Source organism: Schistocerca cancellata, chromosome 1 (assembly GCF_023864275.1).
Source record: "Schistocerca cancellata isolate TAMUIC-IGC-003103 chromosome 1, iqSchCanc2.1, whole genome shotgun sequence".
In the NCBI taxonomy this organism is placed as follows: Eukaryota; Metazoa; Arthropoda; class Insecta; order Orthoptera; family Acrididae; genus Schistocerca; species Schistocerca cancellata.
In genome coordinates, this window is record NC_064626.1 from 74,653,326 (window position 1) to 74,676,326 (window position 23,001).

At 38.0% G+C, this 23,001-nt stretch overlaps 1 protein-coding gene across 1 annotated transcript in view; it reads right to left on the reverse strand.

Annotated features, from left to right (window-relative positions):
- Positions 1 to 23,001, reverse strand: part of LOC126165269 (ADP-ribosylation factor-binding protein GGA2) — a 117,868-nt gene that overhangs the window by 17,016 nt on the left and 77,851 nt on the right. The window contains exons 8-9 of the mRNA XM_049920305.1: positions 20,366 to 20,790; positions 6,009 to 6,175 (exon numbers count right to left, since the gene is read on the reverse strand). Of these exons, the coding sequence (XP_049776262.1) occupies positions 6,009 to 6,175; positions 20,366 to 20,790 (592 nt within the window). The remainder of the gene's footprint in view (positions 1 to 6,008; positions 6,176 to 20,365; positions 20,791 to 23,001) is intronic.

Here is a 23,001-nt window from a genome sequence, read left to right on the forward strand (position 1 = left end):
CATCGCCACCTAAGCGGCGGCCAGCCAGCCAGCGGCCGCTAGACTTGGACTCAAGTTATGATTTCACTGTTAAAGTGTACACACGTCTTACTCTGTTTACTTGATCTGTGACTTTCATGTATTGCGTCTTTCTTGAAATATATTTGTTCAACTTGAAGTTATAACATAAACCTCAGAAACAGGTACTACTGGCCTGCTGACAATAGCTGATGACTTCATCAGTGTAACATCAGCGTCCGTGGAGTTTAAATGTGTTGTGGAATAGTACACCATCACCTCAAAGGCCCGTTGTTTGTAGAGGAAATACTGAATTCACACAAGTACGAGGCCGGATCAAATACAAATGGGATTTTATTTTTTATTTAAATTCATTTATTGAAATACTCAAGGCAATTATAATTTATTTTTTCACATCGTCTCCTGCTTTGGAAATGCATTTGTCCCAGCGTAAGGGCAGCTTTTTGATGCCCTCATGATAAAAAGAACTGGTTCGTGTCACCAGCCAGTTGTGCACAAAGTCTTCCACAATCTCATCTTCAAATCGTCACCTTCCTAGAGCTTCTTTAAGCAGTCCGAATACATGGAAATCGCAAGGCGATAAGTAAATGGAAATCGCAAGGCGATAAGTCAGGTCTGTAAGGAGTATGATCAAATGTAGTCCAGTGCATTTCCTGTAGCTTGGAGACAGTTAGAACTGCAGTATGGGGTCATGCATTGTCGTGGAGGAAGATGACTTGTCGAATTCATTGGTCGCATCTTATGCGGCGATATGCAACCCTCGCCTTGTTCAACAGTTCACAGAAGTAAGCAGCATTGATTGATTTTTTGCAGGAGCGACGCACAATCAGCAAAATGCCTTGCTGATTGAAAAAAATGGTTGAAAGAACCTTGCCAGCTGACAGTTGAGTCTTGGCTTTCACTGGTGCTGCCTCCCCTTTCCTCCGCCACTCCTTACTGGCTTGTTTGGATTCTGGAGTGTAGTGGTGAACCCATGTTTCGTCACAGGTGACGATCCAAATTAAAAATGCACCACCTTCTTCCGCAAACCTTGCTGTAAGCCTCTAACAGACCTCCAAATTCCTCAACTTCAGATTTTCGATCAAAAGTTTAGGGACCCATCTGGAACACACGCGTCCTTGATAATGTTTTATCACTGAACTGTGCAGTCAATCTTTGGTAAATTTTCACCACTGTAACTCCTTCACGAGCAAGAAATTTGATAATTATGCATTGCGCAATGGAGGGGTGCACCTGTTGTTCAGACACCATGAGCATTCCTGACAAAACGGCAAGGAAATCTAACAGTATGCTCTCCTCACTTCTAACGGTCCCACCTAAGCATAGCAGAAGCGTGGGGCCAATTCTACCAACTGTTGATGTTCAGGAACAAAAATTCCATTTATATTTGATTCCCCCTAGTATCTCAACCTCCTAACAGACCATCTGCCACAGATGTTAAAGGAAGTTCCCCTTCATACTAGAGGGAACCTGTGGAATCATCATGGTAGGTGTCTGGCCCATAGTGCATGAATTATGACTGTGTGTGTCTTCAGGGACTGTTTCCAAATCATTGGACTGGAAGAAAAGAGCCCGAAGCTTGGGTGGCCCATTCCCCAGCTCTGATGCCTCTGGACTTTTTTCTTTTTCTTTTTTCTTCTTGTGGGGGAAGCTGAAAGACACTGTTTTCAAGGACATTTCAATGACACCAGATGATATGAAATGAAATATTACTTCTGCCTGCCCTGCAATTTCCACTCAAATGCTAGAACGTGTGCAGCAATCATCGCATGGCAGACTCCAAGCTTGTGTTAATACTAGTGGTGCTCATTCTGACCACAGACTTTGAGGGTACACCAGCTCGTTATGTGTAAGACACCACCGAAGTATTGTATTCACTTTTGTTCATCCTTCGTTTGTTCTAGGCAATGCCCCATTTACCAGCACAACACCTACAGAGGTGTATTATCATCAGTATACAGCCGCACATATGCATCCATGTCTAATTCACAAGTGTGCGTGCCACTACATTGAACAAACAACTGTCGGCATTTACAATGTTAAAACTATGATATCTCATAAACTATTTGCACTAGACTCCTGATATTCTCAATAGGCATTGTTCCCATAAGACTGTGTATGGGCTGCAAAGGCAGGCCGCTGCCAGCCATTTAATCTGTAAAATCCGCATATCAATGGTGCCTTCCATTCCAGAAATACTGGCAGAGCATGTATTAGGTGAATCACTCTGTATATCATTCCATCATGAGGCTAACCTCTAACAAAATAATATTTGCAAATTTCTTTTCCTTTAGTCAACAGTTTATCGTCCTTAAAAACATATTTTTTTAAAATTCTGACAACTGTAACTACAAACTTCTACCCAGAGGTTCCTGGCATGTACGTGTGGCTAGTGAAGTCTATCAAGTATGACAAAACACCACCAGGTCGGGTTGACGGAGAAGATAGAGAAGATCCAAAGAAGAGTGGCGCATTTTGTCACAGGGTTATTTGGTAAGAGTGATAGCATTACAGAGATGTTTAGCAAACTCAAGTGGCAGACTCTACAAGAGAGGCGTTCTGCATCGCGGTGTAGCTTGCTCTCCAGGTTTCGAGAGGGTACGTTTCTGGATGAGGTATCTACTATATTGCTTCCCCCTACTTATACCTGCCGAGGAGATTACGAATGTAAAATTAGAGAGATTCGAGCGCGCTCGGAGGCTTTCCGACAGTCGTTCTTCCCAGGAACTGTACGCGACTGCAACATGAAAGGGAGGTAATGACAGTGGCACATAAAGTGCCCTTCACCACACACTGTTGGGCGGCTTGCAGAGTATAACTGTAGATGTAGATGTAGATGCATCCCTTGAGAGTTAGTGGCTCCAGCGGGTTTGGGCTAGGTGCTTGCATTTAATTTTCATGCGATTTTCCCAATTATATTGTGCTGTGCAACTTGCAAAATTGATGATGGCAGATCCCTGGGAACTATGCATGTGCATAAACTTTTGTTTCAGACTCAGAAAAACCTCTACATAAACATGACATGTTGAAGCATGCATCTGGGGAAGACATCTTAGGTCGCAGTCAAACTTGTGACTGTACTAAACATTTTCGAGGTGGCAAAATATCGTTTGACCATGAACCTCATTCGGGACGCCTGTCAACTGGCATTATTGCTGAAAATGTTACTGCTGTTTGGAATATGGTGATGGAAGATCATAGTCAGACCATCCAGAATATAAGCAATGTCATATGGCTGTCTTACGGGACATGTCAGAGGATTTTGTCCATTGAAAGTGGTGCACAGGCAGCTGGTTCCTCTATCATGGCAATGTGAAGTTACAACTTATGTTGTTCACCCAGGAGTTTCTGGTGAAAAGCAAAATGACAGTTGCTCCTCACCAGCAATGTTCACCCAACCTCGCATTAGGTGACTTTTTTTATTTCCCAAATGAAACTCAAGTTAAAAAGCCAAAGATTTCACACAGTTGAGTAGATTCAAATAGAACTGCAAAGTGGAACTAAACAGGCTCACGAAAAAAGCATTCCAAGGAACTTTCAGCTCATGGAAAAACCATAGGGAACATTGTATATGCCACCAAGTGATCTACTTTGAAGGTAATGGTGATAAATACATTTCAGGCAAAGTGGTGATGACGACGACGACGACGAAGTTACATACCTATGAACATTCAGTGAAAAATATTAAATATGGGACTTTAGTGACCTGCACAAGGTCTTTATGGGACTTTATTAACCCTTACCTTACAGCTGCTATGTAAAATTTATGAGGCAGGGAAAATACCTTGAGACCTTAAGAGGAATGCAGCAATCCGAAGTAGATGAGTGTTTACAGGTTAGAGTTGCAAAATACTAACACAAATTATTTACATAACGATGATAACACTTGTAGAAGCTCATCTTGACGAACATCAGTTTGGGTTTCACAGAAAGGTAGGAACACAGGAGCCAATGCTAACCCTAAAACTTTTTGTAGCAGATTAGATTGAAGAAAGGCCAAGATATGTTTTTACCTCATTGATGGTTACAATGTCTGTGTTTATACCCGGTTTGTATTTTCACAATACAATGTTCTTGACACATGCATGCAAGTAACAGACACTGTCATTAATGAGTACAGCGGTGGTAGACATTACAAAAGAAGTTCGTATATTGCGAATATGCTTTGACGTCAGCTGTTTGTGACACATGAAAATTTGTGTTGAACCAGGACTCAAACCCGGATTTCCCGTTTGTCACAAGTGGTCGTCTCAACCACATCAGCTGTCTGAGCACGCCTCCAGGACTGAACCAAACTTCCTCATATCACATAGTCACAACCCTTATTCCCATATAATTTGCGATTCCCATAAAGGGAGACAAATATTATATCACCATTTTACCCTATCAAGCCATGGATACACCATTGTTGATTAGAATGCCTGTACTTACACAGTGACAACGTCTGGGAACTTGCCCTTCAGTATATCCTCTCTTCCTGTTACCCACCAGGCCTCAACCTCCGCTAATTTCAAGTTGCCGCCGCTCATACCTCACCTGTCATCCAACATCTTTGCCTCTGTACTTCCGCCTCGACTGACATCTCTGCCCAAACTCTTTGCCTTTACAAATGTCTGCTTGTGTCTGTATATGTGCGGGTGTGTGTGTGTGTGTGTGTGTGTGTGTGTGTGTGTGTGTGTGTGTGCGCGCGCGCGCGGGCGAGAGAGAGAGAGAGAGAGAGAGAGAGAGAGAGAGAGTGTATACCTGTCCTTTTTGCCCCCAAGGTAAGTCTTTCCGCTCCCGGGATTGGAATGACTCCTTACCCTCTCCCTTAAAACCCACGTCCTTTTGTCTTTCCCTCTTCTTCCCTCTTTCCTGATGAAGCAACCATTGGTTGCAAAAGCTTGAATTTTGTATGTGTGTTTGTGTTTGTTTGTGTGTCTATCAACATGCCAACGCTTTCGTTTGGTAAGTTACATCATCTTTGTTTTAAGTTATATTATAATTTGGATGATGTATAAAGCCTCGCACTTACAATGTAAGTTGTCCTGTGATACTAAAATGTAGACTTTCACGGCTGGAAATGTCATGTCCATTATAATTATCAGGGCTGTTATGCCATGGTCGGTTGATGAATTGTGTTGGAACTTCCATTGAGCTACAGACCCCCTTGAAGATGTCTCCCGCAGATGGGGACGAAACATTGGGAATTGACACACAATTCATCAACCGACCACAGCATAACAGCCCAGATAATTATAATTGACATGTCCTCTGATAGGCATCTTTCTGGTAATTCCATAAGAACTTTTGGATTAATAGTGCTACTTTTTGGTTACACATAACACACAGAGGTTCTCAAACTTAATACTTTATTTTAGTACAGCTTTAACAGTTGAGTACAATTGATAATGCAATGTGAAAAGTGAGAAAGACTGAAATTTTGTAACAAAGTTGCCTTCTCTTTGGGATTACATTACTTCTTATAAGCTTTATAGATGTACAGCTCTCCCAAATTTTTCAGTACAGTGCATCTTACTGTATAATAATTATTTTGTTGTATAACATTTAAACTTAGCCTTATTTATAGCACACATCTAATACTATCCTTTTGCTGTGAACCATGAAATTTGAAGAGCCAAATGCTAGAAATATTGACTGGTGTACTGGCAGAGCGAAACTTAGTGAAAGATGTTAGATAAAATAATCAATGGTTGCATTGCGTCTGCATATAGTGAAGTCTAACTTAACAGAAACAGCCAAGACAAATTCATAAATCAGCGTAAAATTTATCAAATGGTTCAAATGGCTCTGAGCACTATGGGACTCAACTAAAATTTATCAAAACAGGGATTAAAATTTCAGCGATATGTACTAATACTCTGACAATATCTACTACAAATGATACATACACAACCGAAATGTAATATCCTAATCATTATTACAATTCTTAATACCACATTACATCATAAATATCATACTATTTGCTAATGATAGTAAATTGCAATTACCTTGGGAACAACGGCCTGGAACAGGTAGTTAGTTAGTGGTGATGGATTTTTACTTATGGTTGTCACAACAACAACTGATACATCTTCTCGTGGTCTATCTTTTGCAAAATGAAGTATAACGGAGACACCGTTTTTCTCATCCAGCACAGTCAGCGGTGGGACTGATCCTGCAAAACCATTACAGCAGTAATGTGAAAATGTGAATTCATTTACTGGTTTCAAGTATATACTTGCTTCAGTACTGCATGTTGACACCTTCCTCTACCAAGAAGTGCAAAGTTGATTGGCATTAACTTTGCAAAATACGGCATCAACAGAATTCATATGTACATACAACAAAAAGTACTAAAAATGGAAACAATATGTACTTAGGCATGTACGACAAAAGGTCTGATCAATTAACATCATGAATTATTGGGAGAGTGACAAGAAAAGATAGTGACGCACAGAATGAAAAAGGGGGGGGGGGGGCAGGGAGGTTGTACAAGAGATATTTCTGCTATCAAAATTAGAAATATTTTTACGAAATATGACGTGTAACAGCATTAGGACAGGGACTCTAAAGAATAATTTAGTCAAAGGCACAACCCCTGGACCTCTAAAGTTTATGCAAGTCGCACAAATACGAAGGATTCCCTAAATACACAAACACTTCAATAGATGCTATCCATGCCTTGTAAGTGGAAGTTAGACTGTTTACAAGAGTAATTTGTAGTATGATTTTCTCTTAAAATGTTACATAAGTGCCATCACAGAATGCTACAATTACATTAGTACTGCTTGGTGAATTGCAGGTAAATGTTAAACTACACATCCAAACATTCACGGTTCAATCCACAGATCTTTTTATGGCAATTCATGCCCTGTGCACATCTAGTACACCGCGCGCGCGCGCGTGTGTGTGTGTGTGTGTGTGTGTGTGTGTGTGTGTGTGTGTGTGTGTGTGTGGGGGGGGGGGGGGGGGAATTTGCATTCTCTCTGGATCCACGTTAAGTCATTAATCCATCTGCCAGGCTGGGTGAGTTAATTCTCAAGTAAGTATGAATTAAAGTTAAATGGATTTGTCACAATACATAGAGTGAGGTCACCACATTTAAAATGACTGAATAAACACACAACAAAACATTTTCCTCACATACTCATTCATGGAGGAAAATTCTTACAGATACAGAGAAAAGTGACTTTCAAGGTTTCAGGGATGAAGAAATAAAAACTGCACAAATAATGAATATGGCAACGGGTTTAAATTGTTTTGAAGATGTCAATGAAGAAAACTTGAAGGAGCAGCTGAAGATTGACGCATGTGAACCCAGCTTCCAGTAGATAAGTGATGTCAGAACTGTGACTGCTGCTTCACAACAAAACAGAGAACACTGAATGTGGAAGAGGAGATGAAGACAAAGACAAAATATTTTTAAAAGGTGATTAAAACTTGACAAATTATTTCAATAAACAGACAAGGCACAAATGAACTTATTTCGTTTTTGATTATCTCCTACCAAAAAGCAGAGTTAAGAGCATAATATGTTTCTCCATTACAATACTGGTTGGCATATATGCTCATTTATTCTTTTAAACAAATTTATTAATATGTGCAGATCCATTGGTGACTCAGTTTTGGTAATTCAATATTGGTAATATTAATTCATAACTAAAATCTACATCACATTTTTATAGTTAATAGCATTCTACATTTCAATACTGGAGAAGGAAAAACAAAATATTTCTGGAGTGCTGTTCCTTAGGTACCTTAACAAAAAATGAAGTACTCATACTAGATTTTTCTCTTCTCAAGATTGTTTTGAATGGTTTCCCACTTCCCTTTCTTTCACCCATTCTTCTCTCTTCATGATTTGTGCATCCCCAAGCACTCTTCGTTGTCTTTAAATAATTTCTTTTGAGTGCTTTCATCAGTTTGGTTGAAGCTTGAGAGAGAAGTTCTCGTGTCTCTACAGGTAGTTTATGTATATTTTACCGCAGCACTCAATTATCCAGCAGCTTAAGCTTACAGTAATATATCAGTTTTCAAATATTTCTTCTGGTTCCGACTCATAATCACAGAAGTCGTCATAGCTCCCATCAATGTGGCTCAGTGATCGAGGGCTAGATAATGGATCCAATTGTCTAGGATTCAATCCCTGGTCATTCCTGGGATTTTTATGAGTTACTTATCACATCTTGACTCTCTGTTGCTGTGAAAACTGCCAAGTTTTACTGTGGATTGGAGTTAACATAGAACTGTAGCTCCCCGTATAACTGTCTGGGAAAGCTGTACATAAGACCAAAAGTCGCACAAAGGCAATGGCATACCATCTGCAATGGGACAATGGTTAGTGAAACACTGTCGCATTCAAACCAATCTTCAGATTGATACCCCTCCCCCTGCATCTTTTTTCTAACTCAAATCAGTCAACAGGACTGTTTCAAACCCGGTACACAGGTTTGCATAGGATGGTACTACATGTATCTATGGACACCGGTTATATAATATTGGCTCCTGTTATGACTGCACACTAGATTGGATTCCTCCCAATTGACATTAGTCAAGGGGCCTGAAGATGATGTAATGGAACATTGAAACTGGTTGCGTAAATAAATTAAATGAAAAAGTTTTAATTTTCATTTCAGACTGAACAGGAAAAATCCTTGTAACCATTTATTACAACAATGGACATGTAAAGATTCTCCAATTGTCCTGACCAGCTTTCCACAAATGAACAAGCTGAATTTCGGCACAACAGATAAAATGGTAACATTTCTAACTACACAGTGAACAATTTTAACTTTTATTTAAGTCTGCAGGTTTTCATGGCTGTCTCACTGAAAAGTAAAAACTTTGGATTTTTAGGCTGTACTACTTCTATACAATCTATGTTTTGACCCCTCTGCTGCTATCTTTTTCAGGATCTTGTGGTGTCCACAGCTGACATAACATTCTTGTGGTGTCCACTACTGAGTGAATATAAATTTCAGTCAACTGTGGACTCCACAAGACAGAGGCACAACAAAGTAACAAAGAAACAAATAAAGAATGGCCTTTTCGCTGCATAGTGCCATAATAAATACTGCAGCAGCTCAAAGTAGTACACTGCATAGGTGGACAGCAATTACAAGCAGTACAAAAAGTTCAAAATTCTGTCAACCAGTTAAGTGGGAAACAGGGGTGTGGGGTGGGGGTTGGGTGAAATTAGAGGGATCAAGAAAAAGAGAATAAAAGTATAGCTCTTGCTGAGTTAATTTCATGGTCACAAATAAAACACAGGTATTAAGTAATAAGAAAAGTTTTTTAACTAAAAATCTGTCAATATGTGTAATCTTACTGAGAAGTGTTGAGTTTAAAGCTGGCCTACTATTAATGGAGGAGGGGCAGGTAAGGGGAGGAGGAGAGAGTATTTCCATGTCTATTCAATTATTATATTTAAATGTTTTCCTTCGTACCATCTTGATGTTTGGAGTGAAATTATTGCTCATCAAATGCATTGCTCCAGTCAGCTACTCTAAACAATTGCACATAATTACACTGAAAGTCAAGGAGCTCCAACTGAATTTCAGGAGGCACATGTTGCATTTCCACTGCTAAAGGAGTTGCAAAAACACTTAAGATCAAGTTCAAATCATTATACGCCACTACATCTACTATCAAAGTTTTCAAAAAAAAAAAAAGCCTGTAACATCACAAAGAATGTCTGCTTTTCAATATTTCTTTCATTTATAACTCATACAACATTCAAGAAGAGTGCATATGGACTTTCTGAAAGTTACTTTATCGATAACAGCAATTTTCTTTTGAAAACCAAAAACAGTGTCAAAAACACCCGCCTTGCAATTTTGTGTTCAAGATATTCAGATACTTTGTACGGTGAGTTAGAAAAACAATATCGACTGGGGTCACCAAATTCTTTTACTGGCCTTAATTTCAGGTCCTTGAATAATGCTATGTCTTTACATAAGAAGAAAAAGCATTCCGAAACAACAATGGAAAATCCAGGATGGAATGTAACAATATTATGAAAAGGGAAGTTGCAATCACCATCAGGGATGCTGAGTTGCAGAAGCCACAACAAAAAGACTGTCACATATAAGCCTTCAGCCAGCAGTGTGTGTGTGTGTGTGTGTGTGTGTGCCCCAAACTGTTTTCATCCAATTTACTATCTGTTTTTACAACAATGTCCATGACACTTCTTATTTTGGTACATTTTACCAGCAGATTAATGCAAGATAGGACACAGTATTTTGCTGGTATTTCCTGCTGAATATAAACTTTTTTCACCTTTTTTTTTCTTATCAAAGCAACATATCAGTGTTTTGACCAATCATTGAAGGAGGTCTGTCTGTTGCAACTGATGAAAGTTTTTCCCAATAAAGGCCATAGTTGTCAATAACGTTTCCTAAGAAAGAAAATATTTCCATCGGCCACAACAGTGTCACGCACTGACACTATATCAAGTGATCCACTATGTCACTGATCTCAAGTGTTGACACCTCTCACAATGCAGCAAGCTCAGCAACACCCATTAAATGCACACTTTCATATAATCCCAAAGAGAAAAAACAAAATTCTTAGTCTTATCTTTCAGTTGCATTTCCACACTTGCCACCTCTTCAAAATGCCTGCAAAGTGTTCACCATGAAAGCACAAATGTTTCAGTAACAGAAAGAACCGTTACACACAAGATTGTTACAGCAACAACAAGATGCTCTTTAACAAATTCTCCATCACTGAAGCGATACACTGTTTTAGCTATTTTAAGAGCTATGATAGCTTCCTTCCCTTTCACCATCACCGTTAATGAGTTGGTTCTCTTCCTGTAAACACGTTACAAGTAACTGGTAAAAATCAAGGCAAAACCAGATAATGCTTTATAAATAATAGCAATATTTTCAAGTAATCACATAAATCTACATGAATTTACTTCTTTCTCTCTCTCCTGTTTTAACTCGAGAAGTTGGGCTTCTTTTCCAAAGGATCCAAAGTGATCACAAATTTCTCACGAAGGAGATGAAACTGTCATTTCACAGAGTACTATCTCCACAACAATAAAATAGCATTACAGAACAGACACTGAGGGTCAGTTTGTGTTTCAATAAAAAAGTAGTCTTCCATAGTCGGCTTCCCACTGTGGGTTAAAACATAGGGATTCGAGAGATTTTTATTTTGAGGGTCTTCACTCCTTCTCACCCATTTTCCTATCACTAATCTTATCCTACCTCAAATGCCAAAGAGACTTTAACACAACTTCAGAGACACTTTGGCAGTGACAACATTAATGACAGGAATTAAACAGACCCATCCTACTGAGCACTGCAAATTATAAGAAATAACCGTTATTAGCAGGGAAATGGAGAGGAAACTGCTGCCTGCTTTTATTAGTACATCTGCCCCCCCCTCCCCCCTATCCTAGTATCACTAGTACTCGATACAAAGCTACAAAGCCTTATGGGAAGTCTGTCCAATCCAGTTCATTTTCAAAAGTTTCAACTGTTTTAAAACACTGGGAGTGTTTACTCACTTGAGTATTCGTATTCCAGGCAAATGATGACAATAAGCAATGTATGATGTTACTTGTAGTTTTCAAATACAAAACTTAAAATGATCTTTTCCTTTTGTAGTATCTGTTTGTGTGCCACACTGACTGCTGAGTTATTTAACATGTGATCATAATTTTTTTGACATGCTCTGAAGGATCGTTTATTTGTATACATCACGTATAAATTTTCTCAAAGGTACAAGAGTTATTAACATTGTCAACCAGGCACCCTACATTTTATTTTGAACTGTGTGTGCAACAGCCTATTTTCTTTGGGTTTTATAAACAAACTGGTGATGAACAATGTTGTACCCAACAAAAAGTAAATTTTACACGAGAACAAAAAATTGTTTTTCAATTACCCACTTGGGCTTTCTTGATATAGGCAAGGTATACAAAAGTAAAATGCTATTCTGCGTATTACTGTAAGACTTATTACACATTTGCTTATATTACCTTTGAAACAAAGACCAGAATTTTAATCTTCCTGGAAGAAAAACATTGTATCTGCAGTTACAAAGTTGTACTGCTGAAACACACTGGATTATCTGTGTTACTTTTTCGCAGAAATAGAAAGCTTATTTTGAGAAAATAGATCAAAATACACAATGCTTATTGCAATACAAATCTGTCCAAGATGCAGCAGACAATACTAAAAAGTTTAACACTATTCCTGACACAATGATACTACACATGCACATTCTGCATACCATTTGCAGTCCCCAAACAATGGGTTTTGCCAGATAGGCATGTTAATCGACTATTCAGTTGCCAATTGCTGGTAGAAATTCCATTTTTCAGCAGGGATATACTGACAGGTCAAGCGAGTCTCTCTTCTTGATGCTTTTGATTTATCATATAAGACAAGGAAAACTGAAATGTTAGCTGGTGGCAGATTTCTTTTCCCAATACCTCTCAGCTTTTTTACAATGCTTTGACAAACCATAGTTTCACGATGTTGCGACTTTTCTTTGTCCTTAGTGTAGTACGGTCATCAGATTAAATTTGTAGCCAGATACACTCAGTTATTTTGTATAAGTCTGTATGCAACACTTGGTCTAGTGTGCTAATGCCTGAAATCATTAGCTTCCACATTGTAGACAAGAAATCCATTTTCCATTATAATTATCCGGGCTGTTATGCCGTGGTCGGTTGGATATTATAATGGACATGATATTTCCGGCCGTGAAAGTCTACATTTTAGTATAAGAAATCCATTGTTCTTCACATTGGCAAATTGCTATTGTGTCATAGGCAACTATTACCCATAATGAGGAATCAAATATTTATTGACAATCAGATTTTGAAAACGGGATATCATCCAACAACTGATATTCTGCCCAATGTAACAGTCAGACCAGATTAATGAATTCTGAGTTTCATCATCACTGTGCAGGTGTGAGAGAATATACTTTAGGATGCATTAAGGTATCTTTGCTCTGTCTCTTCTGGCAATAATTTCAAGCCAAAAATACATGACAACAGCATTACTAGCAGTTATATACTTCCAGGTTGTGACAAGAGCAGTGTCAATTACAAAATACATGAGAATCTAAGAACAGAAGAGTACTTGCTGAAGTTCAACTCAAAATGTCACTTATTGTTGTTTTGCTTTTACCAGTTTCAGCAGTAAGTGTTTTGTATGCTACTTCAGCTGGACCTAGCAGGGTAAATTGTGCTTTCCATTTCAAATATGTTAATTCCTTTGGTAGAATCTGCATTAATCATCCACTGAAATAGTTTCTCACAATATGAACATGCACCTGACCTTTGCACACCAAGATTTGAAAAATCTCCCTCTGCTAATTTTTGCTGGTATTTAGTTCAGGGTACTTATCCTGGAAAAGGACATTAAACACACTTAGATTTGAATTTAAACAGCAACTAACACTTGCATGTCCAGAGCAGCAAGATTTGACTTTAATCAGCAACTAACACTTTTATGTACAGAGAAGCAGGTTTCTTACTTTGGAAATGATTCAATTTGTTTCTTCAGTAAGTCGCCATCAAGATCCAGGATTTTGTAAAACCTGTTGGAATGCTTTCTTCTTTTGTCATTAAGGGTTTAATTGCCATTTAACTTGCCAATCAAAATTTGCAATGTAAGGAAAAGATAGATTGCTCCTTACTGTAAAGATGACATGTAAGATTGCAAATAAGGCACAGTTAACAGACACTTAGACAAAGCTTTCAGCAACAGCCTTCACCAGAAAAAGAAAGAAAAGTTTGCACGCGTGCACACACACACCTCTTGCACACATCAGTGGCACCTTGGACCAGCATTCCGAAAGCTTTCTGTAAGTGTCTGTTAATTGTGCCCATCTGTAACTTCACATGTTGATATTCTAACCTGCAGTTTTGCATGTTCAGTCAAAATTTGCAACCTACATGGTGTAATAATGTGAAACATTACATAGTGTCTTGACAAATGCATCACTTACCAATTTGTACAGGCAAATGATACATTAGTGAACAATGTGGACAAGACACACTCTCTTCTGTTGATCTTCTGTTCACATCAATCATCTCAATGCACTGGAAAGTAGAAAATTGCATCTACTTGTCATCAGGTGCATAAAATCTCTGGAAGAGCTGCACCTTATCTTTTGCAAATATCTCTTAGCATGGAAACTAATGAGGAAAATTCTTCCCCAAAAGATAATGAAATTCCATTCCTGTTATTTTGAACAGCTTTCACAAAACCTGAGATAATTAGCATTAAATATGAATAAAAATCATTTAAAAATAAGAAACTGAGTTCAAAGCACTCCATTTTTCAACTAAGTGTTACATTATTGTATTAGAACTCTGCAAATATTTAACAAATACAACTTTCTGGCTATGCGAATTATGAGCAACAGTTTTTTTTTTCAATATGAATAACAGTTACAATGTCAGGGTTGTCATAAGTTTCCCAAAGTGAAATTCTCTGACTTCCAGACACAGGTTTAGTATTTATCCCTGACGTATTTTGATATCTGAAGAATACGTAAACAGGTAAGTTGTAAAAATAAAAGCCATTTTTAGTTAAAATATTTTTGTGTTTATCAATGAGTTCATTAGAACTTTGAATTAACAGCAAGTTTTTGCTCCTCCTACCACCAAAGATTTATGAACTTTCCAGGGAAGATAATGCAACAAATTGGACAAGAAACATAAAAGGAATATTCTGAATAAAATTAATATTAAAGTTTCCAAAATAACGATAACAGCACTGTGGTATGGATAATGACATTTTCTCTGCCAAATAATACACATTTTGTGGCCCTCTCTGTCGGTATCCATGACTTTTTGGCCTTCAGTTCATTAACTAGCTGGATGATGCACCTCATCCATCTAGCTCTCTCAGCTTCTTCATCTTCTTCACATCACTTCAGCATAAGACTTTGCCATACCAATCTCAAGCAGTGCGAGAGCCACATCAATCCTGAAGATACCACCAGCCAATTTCAGGCCATTATATACTTGATGTATGGCTAACAATGACTTGGTTTCTTGTTTGGCTACCACACACTCCTTTTATTAAGCTAATGAAAAAACTTTGCTCTGTGAAGGCTTAACCTTGGCCCAGAATGAGAAACTTTTCATGATAGCTACATAAATGTTGACAGGTTTATCACCATTCAATAAGTCTCTCCAAAAGTGATCAATTCTCGTCTCACTTCTCTTGTATCTTGCGTGAAGAAAAAAAAAAATTCTTACATGGCAAGTAGTTACGCAAATTCTTTCTCAACTTTATTACAATCCTTGGCACTCAAACAATTTTGTGAATAGCATTTCTGCGATGCATTTGATTGAACACATTCTTACCACAAAGTGACTGCACTTGGTCCTGAAAGTTAAAATATCTTTGACAGGTAATTTTACCTTTCTCAGCTCAGACCATACAGTATGACTTAAGTTAATCTCTTGGCACGAATAAGACTAGCTTCACCATCAAGCTTTATAACAAATACAAATTTCACAGCAGCTAATACATCAAACTTAACTACTATGGATATCACATCAGCTAGAATAGTTGGTGTTGGTGGGAAACTGTGGTATTAGCCGCTATCTACTCAGCCGCACTTTCAAATATCCGAGCCGCCAGTTACACCACCACATCTCCTACAGCTGCCAAGAACAATTACACTGCTGCCAATAAGACGCAAGCATCCCCGCTCTGGAGCTCCAGTGGCAGGTGTACTTAAGTTCGAACATTCATGCACTCACCCCATTTTGTACGTCTGCCAGTTGAATAACATTTACAGACTTCCATAGCAGCAGGATCGTCGTCTGACCATGTGGAGGATTGCCCAAGAGGTTGGAGTGAGTACAGATTCTGCACATGCAATTCTGCAATATGATTTGAACTTGCACCAAGTGGTTGCAAAATTCGTGCCCAAGTTGTTGTCGCCGGAACAAAAAGACCTCAGTTTTGAAGTTGCACAGGACCTTCTGGACACCACCAACACTAATCCTGGGTCTCTGATCACTGTAATAACTGGAGATGAGTCATGGGTGTACATGTACAGCCCAGAAACAAAAAGACAGTTGTCACAATGGAAGCATCCCAAGTATCCAAGGCTGAAGAAAGTGCAGCAGGTGCAAAGCAAAATCAAGGTGATGCTGACTGTCTTCTCTGATGTCCGTGGAATTGTGCATCATGAATACGCACCAGAAGGACAAACAGTGACAAAGGAGTACTATCAAGATGTTCTCCGGTGACTCCATGGTGCAGTTCGACGCAAAAGACCAGACATGTGGATGGCGAAATACTGACAACTGCATCACAACAATGCCCCCGCACATTCAACCAACTTGATCCAAAATTTCTTGGCCAAACATGGAATTACAGCCGTTCGCCAGCCTCCCTACACTCAGACATGGCTCCTTGTGACTTCGGTTATTTCCAAAGTTGAAGACGCTGCTGAAAGGGTCACATTTTGAGAGTAGAGAAGAGATAACGCGGAACACGACGACAGAGCTGAACACCATGCCAAGAGAAGACTTCCGGAGGTGTTTCTGGCAGTGGAAGGATCGGTAGGCTAAGTGTGTGCAAGTACAAGGGGCCTACTTTGAAGGAGATTAGGGTGCCAACCCCATCAGGTATTCGAAATATTTTTTCTGGCCAAAGGTTGGATACTTTTTAGACAAGCCTCGTATATTAGAATTATATGTAGGATACTGAAATGTAGGTAAAAAACACATTTACTAAAATAAATCATACAAAATAATCATACAGTAACGTGGAAATTGTGTTGTAGAAGAAGTACATCAAATATGGGATAGTATTAGACGAAGAATGGTGCTGACTGATTAATCCTCACGATACCACCGGGAAGGGGGGTTTCTTTAAGCCCACCTTTTGAAAATATTGTAATCTAGTCACTTTTTTATATTTTAAAATTATGGAAAAAATATTTGTGTGTTTAATGACTTCTTCTAGCAGATTCCAGACATGTTTTAAATTTTTCATTTAAACTTAACTTATAAAATTAAGTGTTAATAGCAGATGTCACATTTCCCAATGAGTACCACACTCAACATTTTCAGGTTCAGGATCTTACTTACACATCAGTACTTCTTTGAAAAGTATTCACATTCTGGGCCCTACTTACACATTAGCACCTCTTTAAAAAGTATGTTATTAATATCATTCAACAGCAACTAACTAATTTTACTTTTTTAGATTTGTTTTATGATGGGCATAAAATAACTCCCCTGCCCAAGTGCATTATAGAAAACGCGTTCGAATTGTTAGGGTTAAGACAATGTGACAGGACCAATGATAAAATACTGTTCAATAAACGTCATCATGACAAGTTAATGAAATATGCAATAGTATACCGGTAATGAAAAATAGTTGTTCAAAATACCACAATATAAAAGTAAACAATGGAAAGCCCAGGCTGGAATATAATCAGTTATACAACAATTCGACTGCTACTCACTGTAAAGATGACGTGGATTTGCAGACAGGCACAATGAAAAGATTGTTACACACTGAGCTTGTGGTAAAATCCTTCTGCAGAAAATAAAGGAAAACATTACACTTTCACACAAGCAGGCACACCTCACTGCTATCTCCAGCTGCTCTGTCTTTTCATTGTGCCTGTCCACAGTTCAACATGTCGCCTTCATGGTGAGTAGCAATCTATCTAATCACAACTGTTTTAGTATAAATTTGAATGTTCCACAAAATTGAAACTGTTCTCCTCAGTGCCTGCCTAATCACCACCTTAGAAATCGGAACACTCAGAAAATACCCCACCAAGTTTCTGAAATGATCATTTTAAAAGTGACTGCTGTGAGTGGACAATCAAACAGCCACAGTCAAACTTAACCTAGACCTCAGCCTATGCTACAGATCTGTCAGTCACCACACACAATTTTCTTCTATTCATATTCGTTGGCTTTATCTACTCACAACCAAACTCAAACATTGCAACTCAAGCTAAACCTGAGCTGCACTATAGATCACTTCATTACCACATCCATTTTTTTCTTGCACTAGTTCGCACATTTACCGCAAGGTGCACTACTTTCGCCTATTTGTGACACTAGGTCATACGTAATTCATAAGAGGCGGTAGTAAAGTTCCCAGTTAGAGGTGGCAACTTTCCTTCAGTTCAGACAAATACTAAATTCCTTTACTGCAGATAGGAAACAAGACACCGTTCATGACAGTGTGTATTGTACACATAAGGCACGACTGTGAAACTGCCAAGCAGAAAACATTTGTCATGTGATGAAAAAGTAAAAATCCGTGGTTACAATGAAATGGGATACTAATTATCAAATCACCAAGAAGCTGAATGGTTCAAGTACAATGACTGATAATATGGATAGAATGGATAGAATGGAAAATATAGTCAATGTTCAAAATTATCTGTGGTATCAAAATGGTTACTTTTGGGAAAAGCAAGGGCCACAAATTGTTATCCTTCTCAACTTGTTGCCAGTTTACGGATGCCAGTAACTACCAGATATGGATGACATATTTTGTCACATGACAAACATCTAGCATTCAAGAATCAACTGCAGAAACTTGCTCTAACACTCAAACATAAACATGGTAGATTGGAGTTCACTGAAAAACATACTTTGTGAACTTTACAATGGGATAGAGTGATCTTTAATTATGAAAAGTTTATCTTTGATGGGCTGGATGAATTTCAATATTATTGGCATGATATGAGAACAGAGCAGCAGGCAAGAATGAGCAGAAATTTTGGCAGTGGAAGCATTGTGATTTGGACAGCCTTCTGTGTTAAAGGTAAATCTTGGACTGCATGGTTGAACAATAGAATGAACTTTCAACATGTACACTGAAGTGGTATAGATAGAACTGATAAGAATGCACACACATTAGGGGACGAAACTCTAATTTTTTCAAAAAGATAATGCATCTGCGCATGTTTCTGCTGCAACCAAAAACTTCCAAGGCATGTTTATCATGGCTGTAACAAAATCAACACCACAGAGAATTTCTGAGGCAATTAGGAAGAACAAAGGTTGGAAAGGTAACACAAAAGAACAGTGAGACCCTATGTACCACAATTTTCATCCAGGAAATGTGAACCCCTTATTTTGTTACTCGTATTATCAAAGAAATTACGTGATTCCATTGTTACCATTTATGTGTCTAATAGTTTCACAACAAAACTGATACATGTATGCTTCACACACAAGACCAGCACTTTTGTAAGGAACCTGCCTTTACACCAATTTCCACTACTGTATATGAATTCACCAAGCAAGGCACGCAGTTGCTGATCATACCAACGCAGCAGCACTCAGCAAATGACTGTTGAATTTCTTTGTGATATGTACGATAACTACTAAAAATTTCAAACCACAAGTCAAAGCAACTGCCACTATCTACCTTCAGTTGCAACCTCTCACTAACGATAACAACACAGTGAACTAGTTTCCAAACATCAAAATTCAACACTAGAGAGCATCACCAAATACTACCAACACACACTTCAAATATGCTGACCAGCCTTCATGTCATATAAGACAACATTGTTATGTCATCAGTGAAAGCCTGTAAACCATTAGGCAGAAGTAGGAACAGTGGTCCAAAGTGCCACTATCCTAGCATCGCCAGTTACCTGGTTAGGCAACAGCTGGAGAGCCTGGTGTGCAACAGGGATAGAGAGCACACTTGCAACACTACAAACTATCCTCCATCGTTCTCTCTGCACAGAATGCATCACTCAGCAGCCTTCTTATCTGGACACCACTATATAATCTAAACGTTTACATTTGCCATACTTTGTTTACAATTTCATTTTTCAATTAACTGAAGCAGAGATTTTGCATATTTTCCTTCATACAAGATTTCACTACACTTGCTTCCTTCTGAAGTGAGATAGATTTTGCAAAAAGAAAAGACTTTCAATCTGCCAAATTTACTTTTGAGATGGTTCAATTTGTGATTAGCCACATACACTTCAATGCCTTAAAAATAAAAATCAAGAAATAAATTGGGCATATAGTGGCTGGCACACTGTCACAGAAATTATTTTAAAGAATGTTCCTAATGTATTTGTAGTGTCATTAAAAAATTGCATTAGCATTCATTATAGGTGCCTTAGGAAAACACAAAACTAGACTAGGCCACTCTCCAAATAAACTCCATTTTTTGTATAAATAATTATTAATAAACACTATAGAAAATGATTTTGTTCTCTATAGTGAAACTTCATAACATCCCAGAAACTAGGATATGATATCACGTGTATACAGGAAAATGGCAAAGAGCAAAATATAAGTTAAATTCAAAGATTTGTAACAATGTCATTTTAAATAAGATATATGATAAAACAAGGTTATCATTACCTGGTTTTATACTGTCCAAAGATACATTGATGTCATTCAAGGGTTTCACTTCAATTTGCTTAGGTTCACATATATTTACACTTTCTGTGCTAGTCCTGTGAGATTTATCATCTACTGAGTTAACACTTAGCCGGTCATCACTGTCATTTTTGTTATTTTCAGAGAAAGAATGTACTGGTGTTTCTTCACTAATATCTACCATCGTATCATCACCATTAAGTAGATCTAATGTTCTGCTCTCCATTTTCTGCACAGAATCTTTTTCTAAGGGCTTCACTGGTTCTCCAGTAAGAAGATCCAAATCTAATACACCTGATGAATTGTCACTGCCACTCTTCTTGATGGGTGTTGATGTTGTGATATTGTCTGGCTTTGCCGCATCTTGCTGTCTGCTCAGCAAATTCATGGGTATTTTCGCTGGTGGCCTGTTTACATAAAAAGCACAACTTCAAGTTCAATACTGAGGAATAAAAAGCTATTTATACTATAAGAGTAATCTGTAAAGTGTGCTTGTCCGGGAGCTGGGGGGTGCGTGTGCGCAAGCATGTCAAACAGCAAGGGAAGGAGTCACAAGGAATTTTTTTTACAGCATAACAATGACCGCATACACACTGGGCATTACAAACAGGCAGTGGTGCAGTTCTTCAGGTGGGAAATATAGTACATCACTCATGTAAACAATTCTCTTAACAAGTAACTTCGATTTATTTGTAAAAGTTGAAGGAACACTGAATGGAAAATTTTTTTCAATCAATATGGAGGTTGGAGAAATGCTGACACTGGAGCTGACACTGGAACAAAACTACTTATACACACAATCACATTATGTATAGACATAAATGATTATATTGAGAATGGTGCAATATGATTCTAATTAAATAAAAATGCATAACAGAAGAAATTTTTTCCCTGCTTGGTACTGTTACTTTGAAAATAACACCCCTACTTAACTTAATTTAAAATAAGTGAAAGGTGACTACTCAAGGCAACCACTCAACTAAGGCAGATCAATTTGTGGAGCACAGTAACTTATAAAGTGTGAAGCTGTTTTTCGTTATGTTTTACTGTGCTCTACACATCAATCTGCTTTAGGAGTGTGGTTGCCTTTCCATTATTTTACATACTGCTCCATCCAGGCATTTCCATTATTGTTTTAAATTAACTTAAAGAATGAGAACAGCAGTCTATCACTATGTAAGAAAAAATGATAAAAAATATGCTCAAAGATAGGTCCTAAAATTGTCTGAACTGTAGAAGGCCATGTCAGATACAGAGAAAGTTATTGCTGAACAGCCAGGACAAAATATACTATTAGCTAACTGGAACATCTCATACTCATGTCAGTTTTCTTCTTTTTTTCTTTTCTTCATGTCAGGTAAGCTGAACAGTTTCTTGGCAAGATCAGAAGGCACTTGAACCCATTAGTCACTTAACAGATATCAGAAAAAAATTACCAACAAGAACTTTTTGCATGTAAGGCCAGGTGACAGTGTAATCATTTACATATGTACATTAATAATTAAAAGGTTCCTCAAAAATTAATAGCATAAATAATAAACTACTTAAAATAATAAAATAGTAACAAAATAGAAAAATACTTAAAAAGCATAGGTGTCTAAAAGTTGTCTGAAAGAAAGGACAAAAAATAAAGAGCTGCAAAATTAATTTTAAATCTTGCTGTTACAGACATAGTTATTCCTTCTCAAAACTTTTGGTGCAAACAGGGAAAAAGTTGCAAAATGTTAATTTGTGTTTCCAACTTTAAACGTTATTACTTAAAACTGAAGGCAAGTTCTCACTCAAGCAGTAGATTGCCCTTTCATTAGCAGACTGAGTGCTCTCTTTCCTAACATGTCATACAAACAGGACTGCACAAATTCCTTATAAAATTGGAGCAGATGTAGTCCGATTTTCCCCAAGAACTGTGGCTAAGACACTTCAACATATGTAAGTTTCATAAGAGACCTATTAGTGTTACTTAACCATCAATAAACTATTGATTAATCAATAGTGTCTGCACTATCATCACTATCAGTCATCTGGTTTAATTATCAATAGTCATACAGTTTATAATGTAATTCTTCTTTAACTGGTGTGTGAAAAATTCTCAGGTCCTATTACCTCCATGGCGAGTGGAGTGCAGAGGGAAGTAGATTGCATGGAGATATTTAATCAGCATTAAATAAGGTGGTGCCTTAGCCAGTCTATGCTGTGTGTAAATGTATGTTGTTAATAGACTGGCTGCTATGGGGAACAGGTCGTCGGAGAGGGAGTTTTCGTGTTCGTCTTCCAGTGACAACAACTCATGGTCATGAGTATGTCGTACCGATCACATGCTTCAAACGTGTGAGGATATTTACTTGTAGCAAGGAATAAAAAAGTAAAAAAGGTTGTTGTAATACAATTAGATAGGTAGAGGAAGGGGGGGGGGGAAAAAGAAAAAGAGAGAGAGAGAGAGAGAGAGAGAGAGAGAGAGAGAGAGAGAGAGAGAGAGAGAGAGAGGGAGAGAGAGAGAGAGATTTTAAAGATTTGTAAGCATTTATGATTGTACTGCATAATGCATTTTAAAATAAAGATGATTATTATCATTATTAATTAAATACACTCACTATTGACCTCTTATGTTTCTGAGTCCT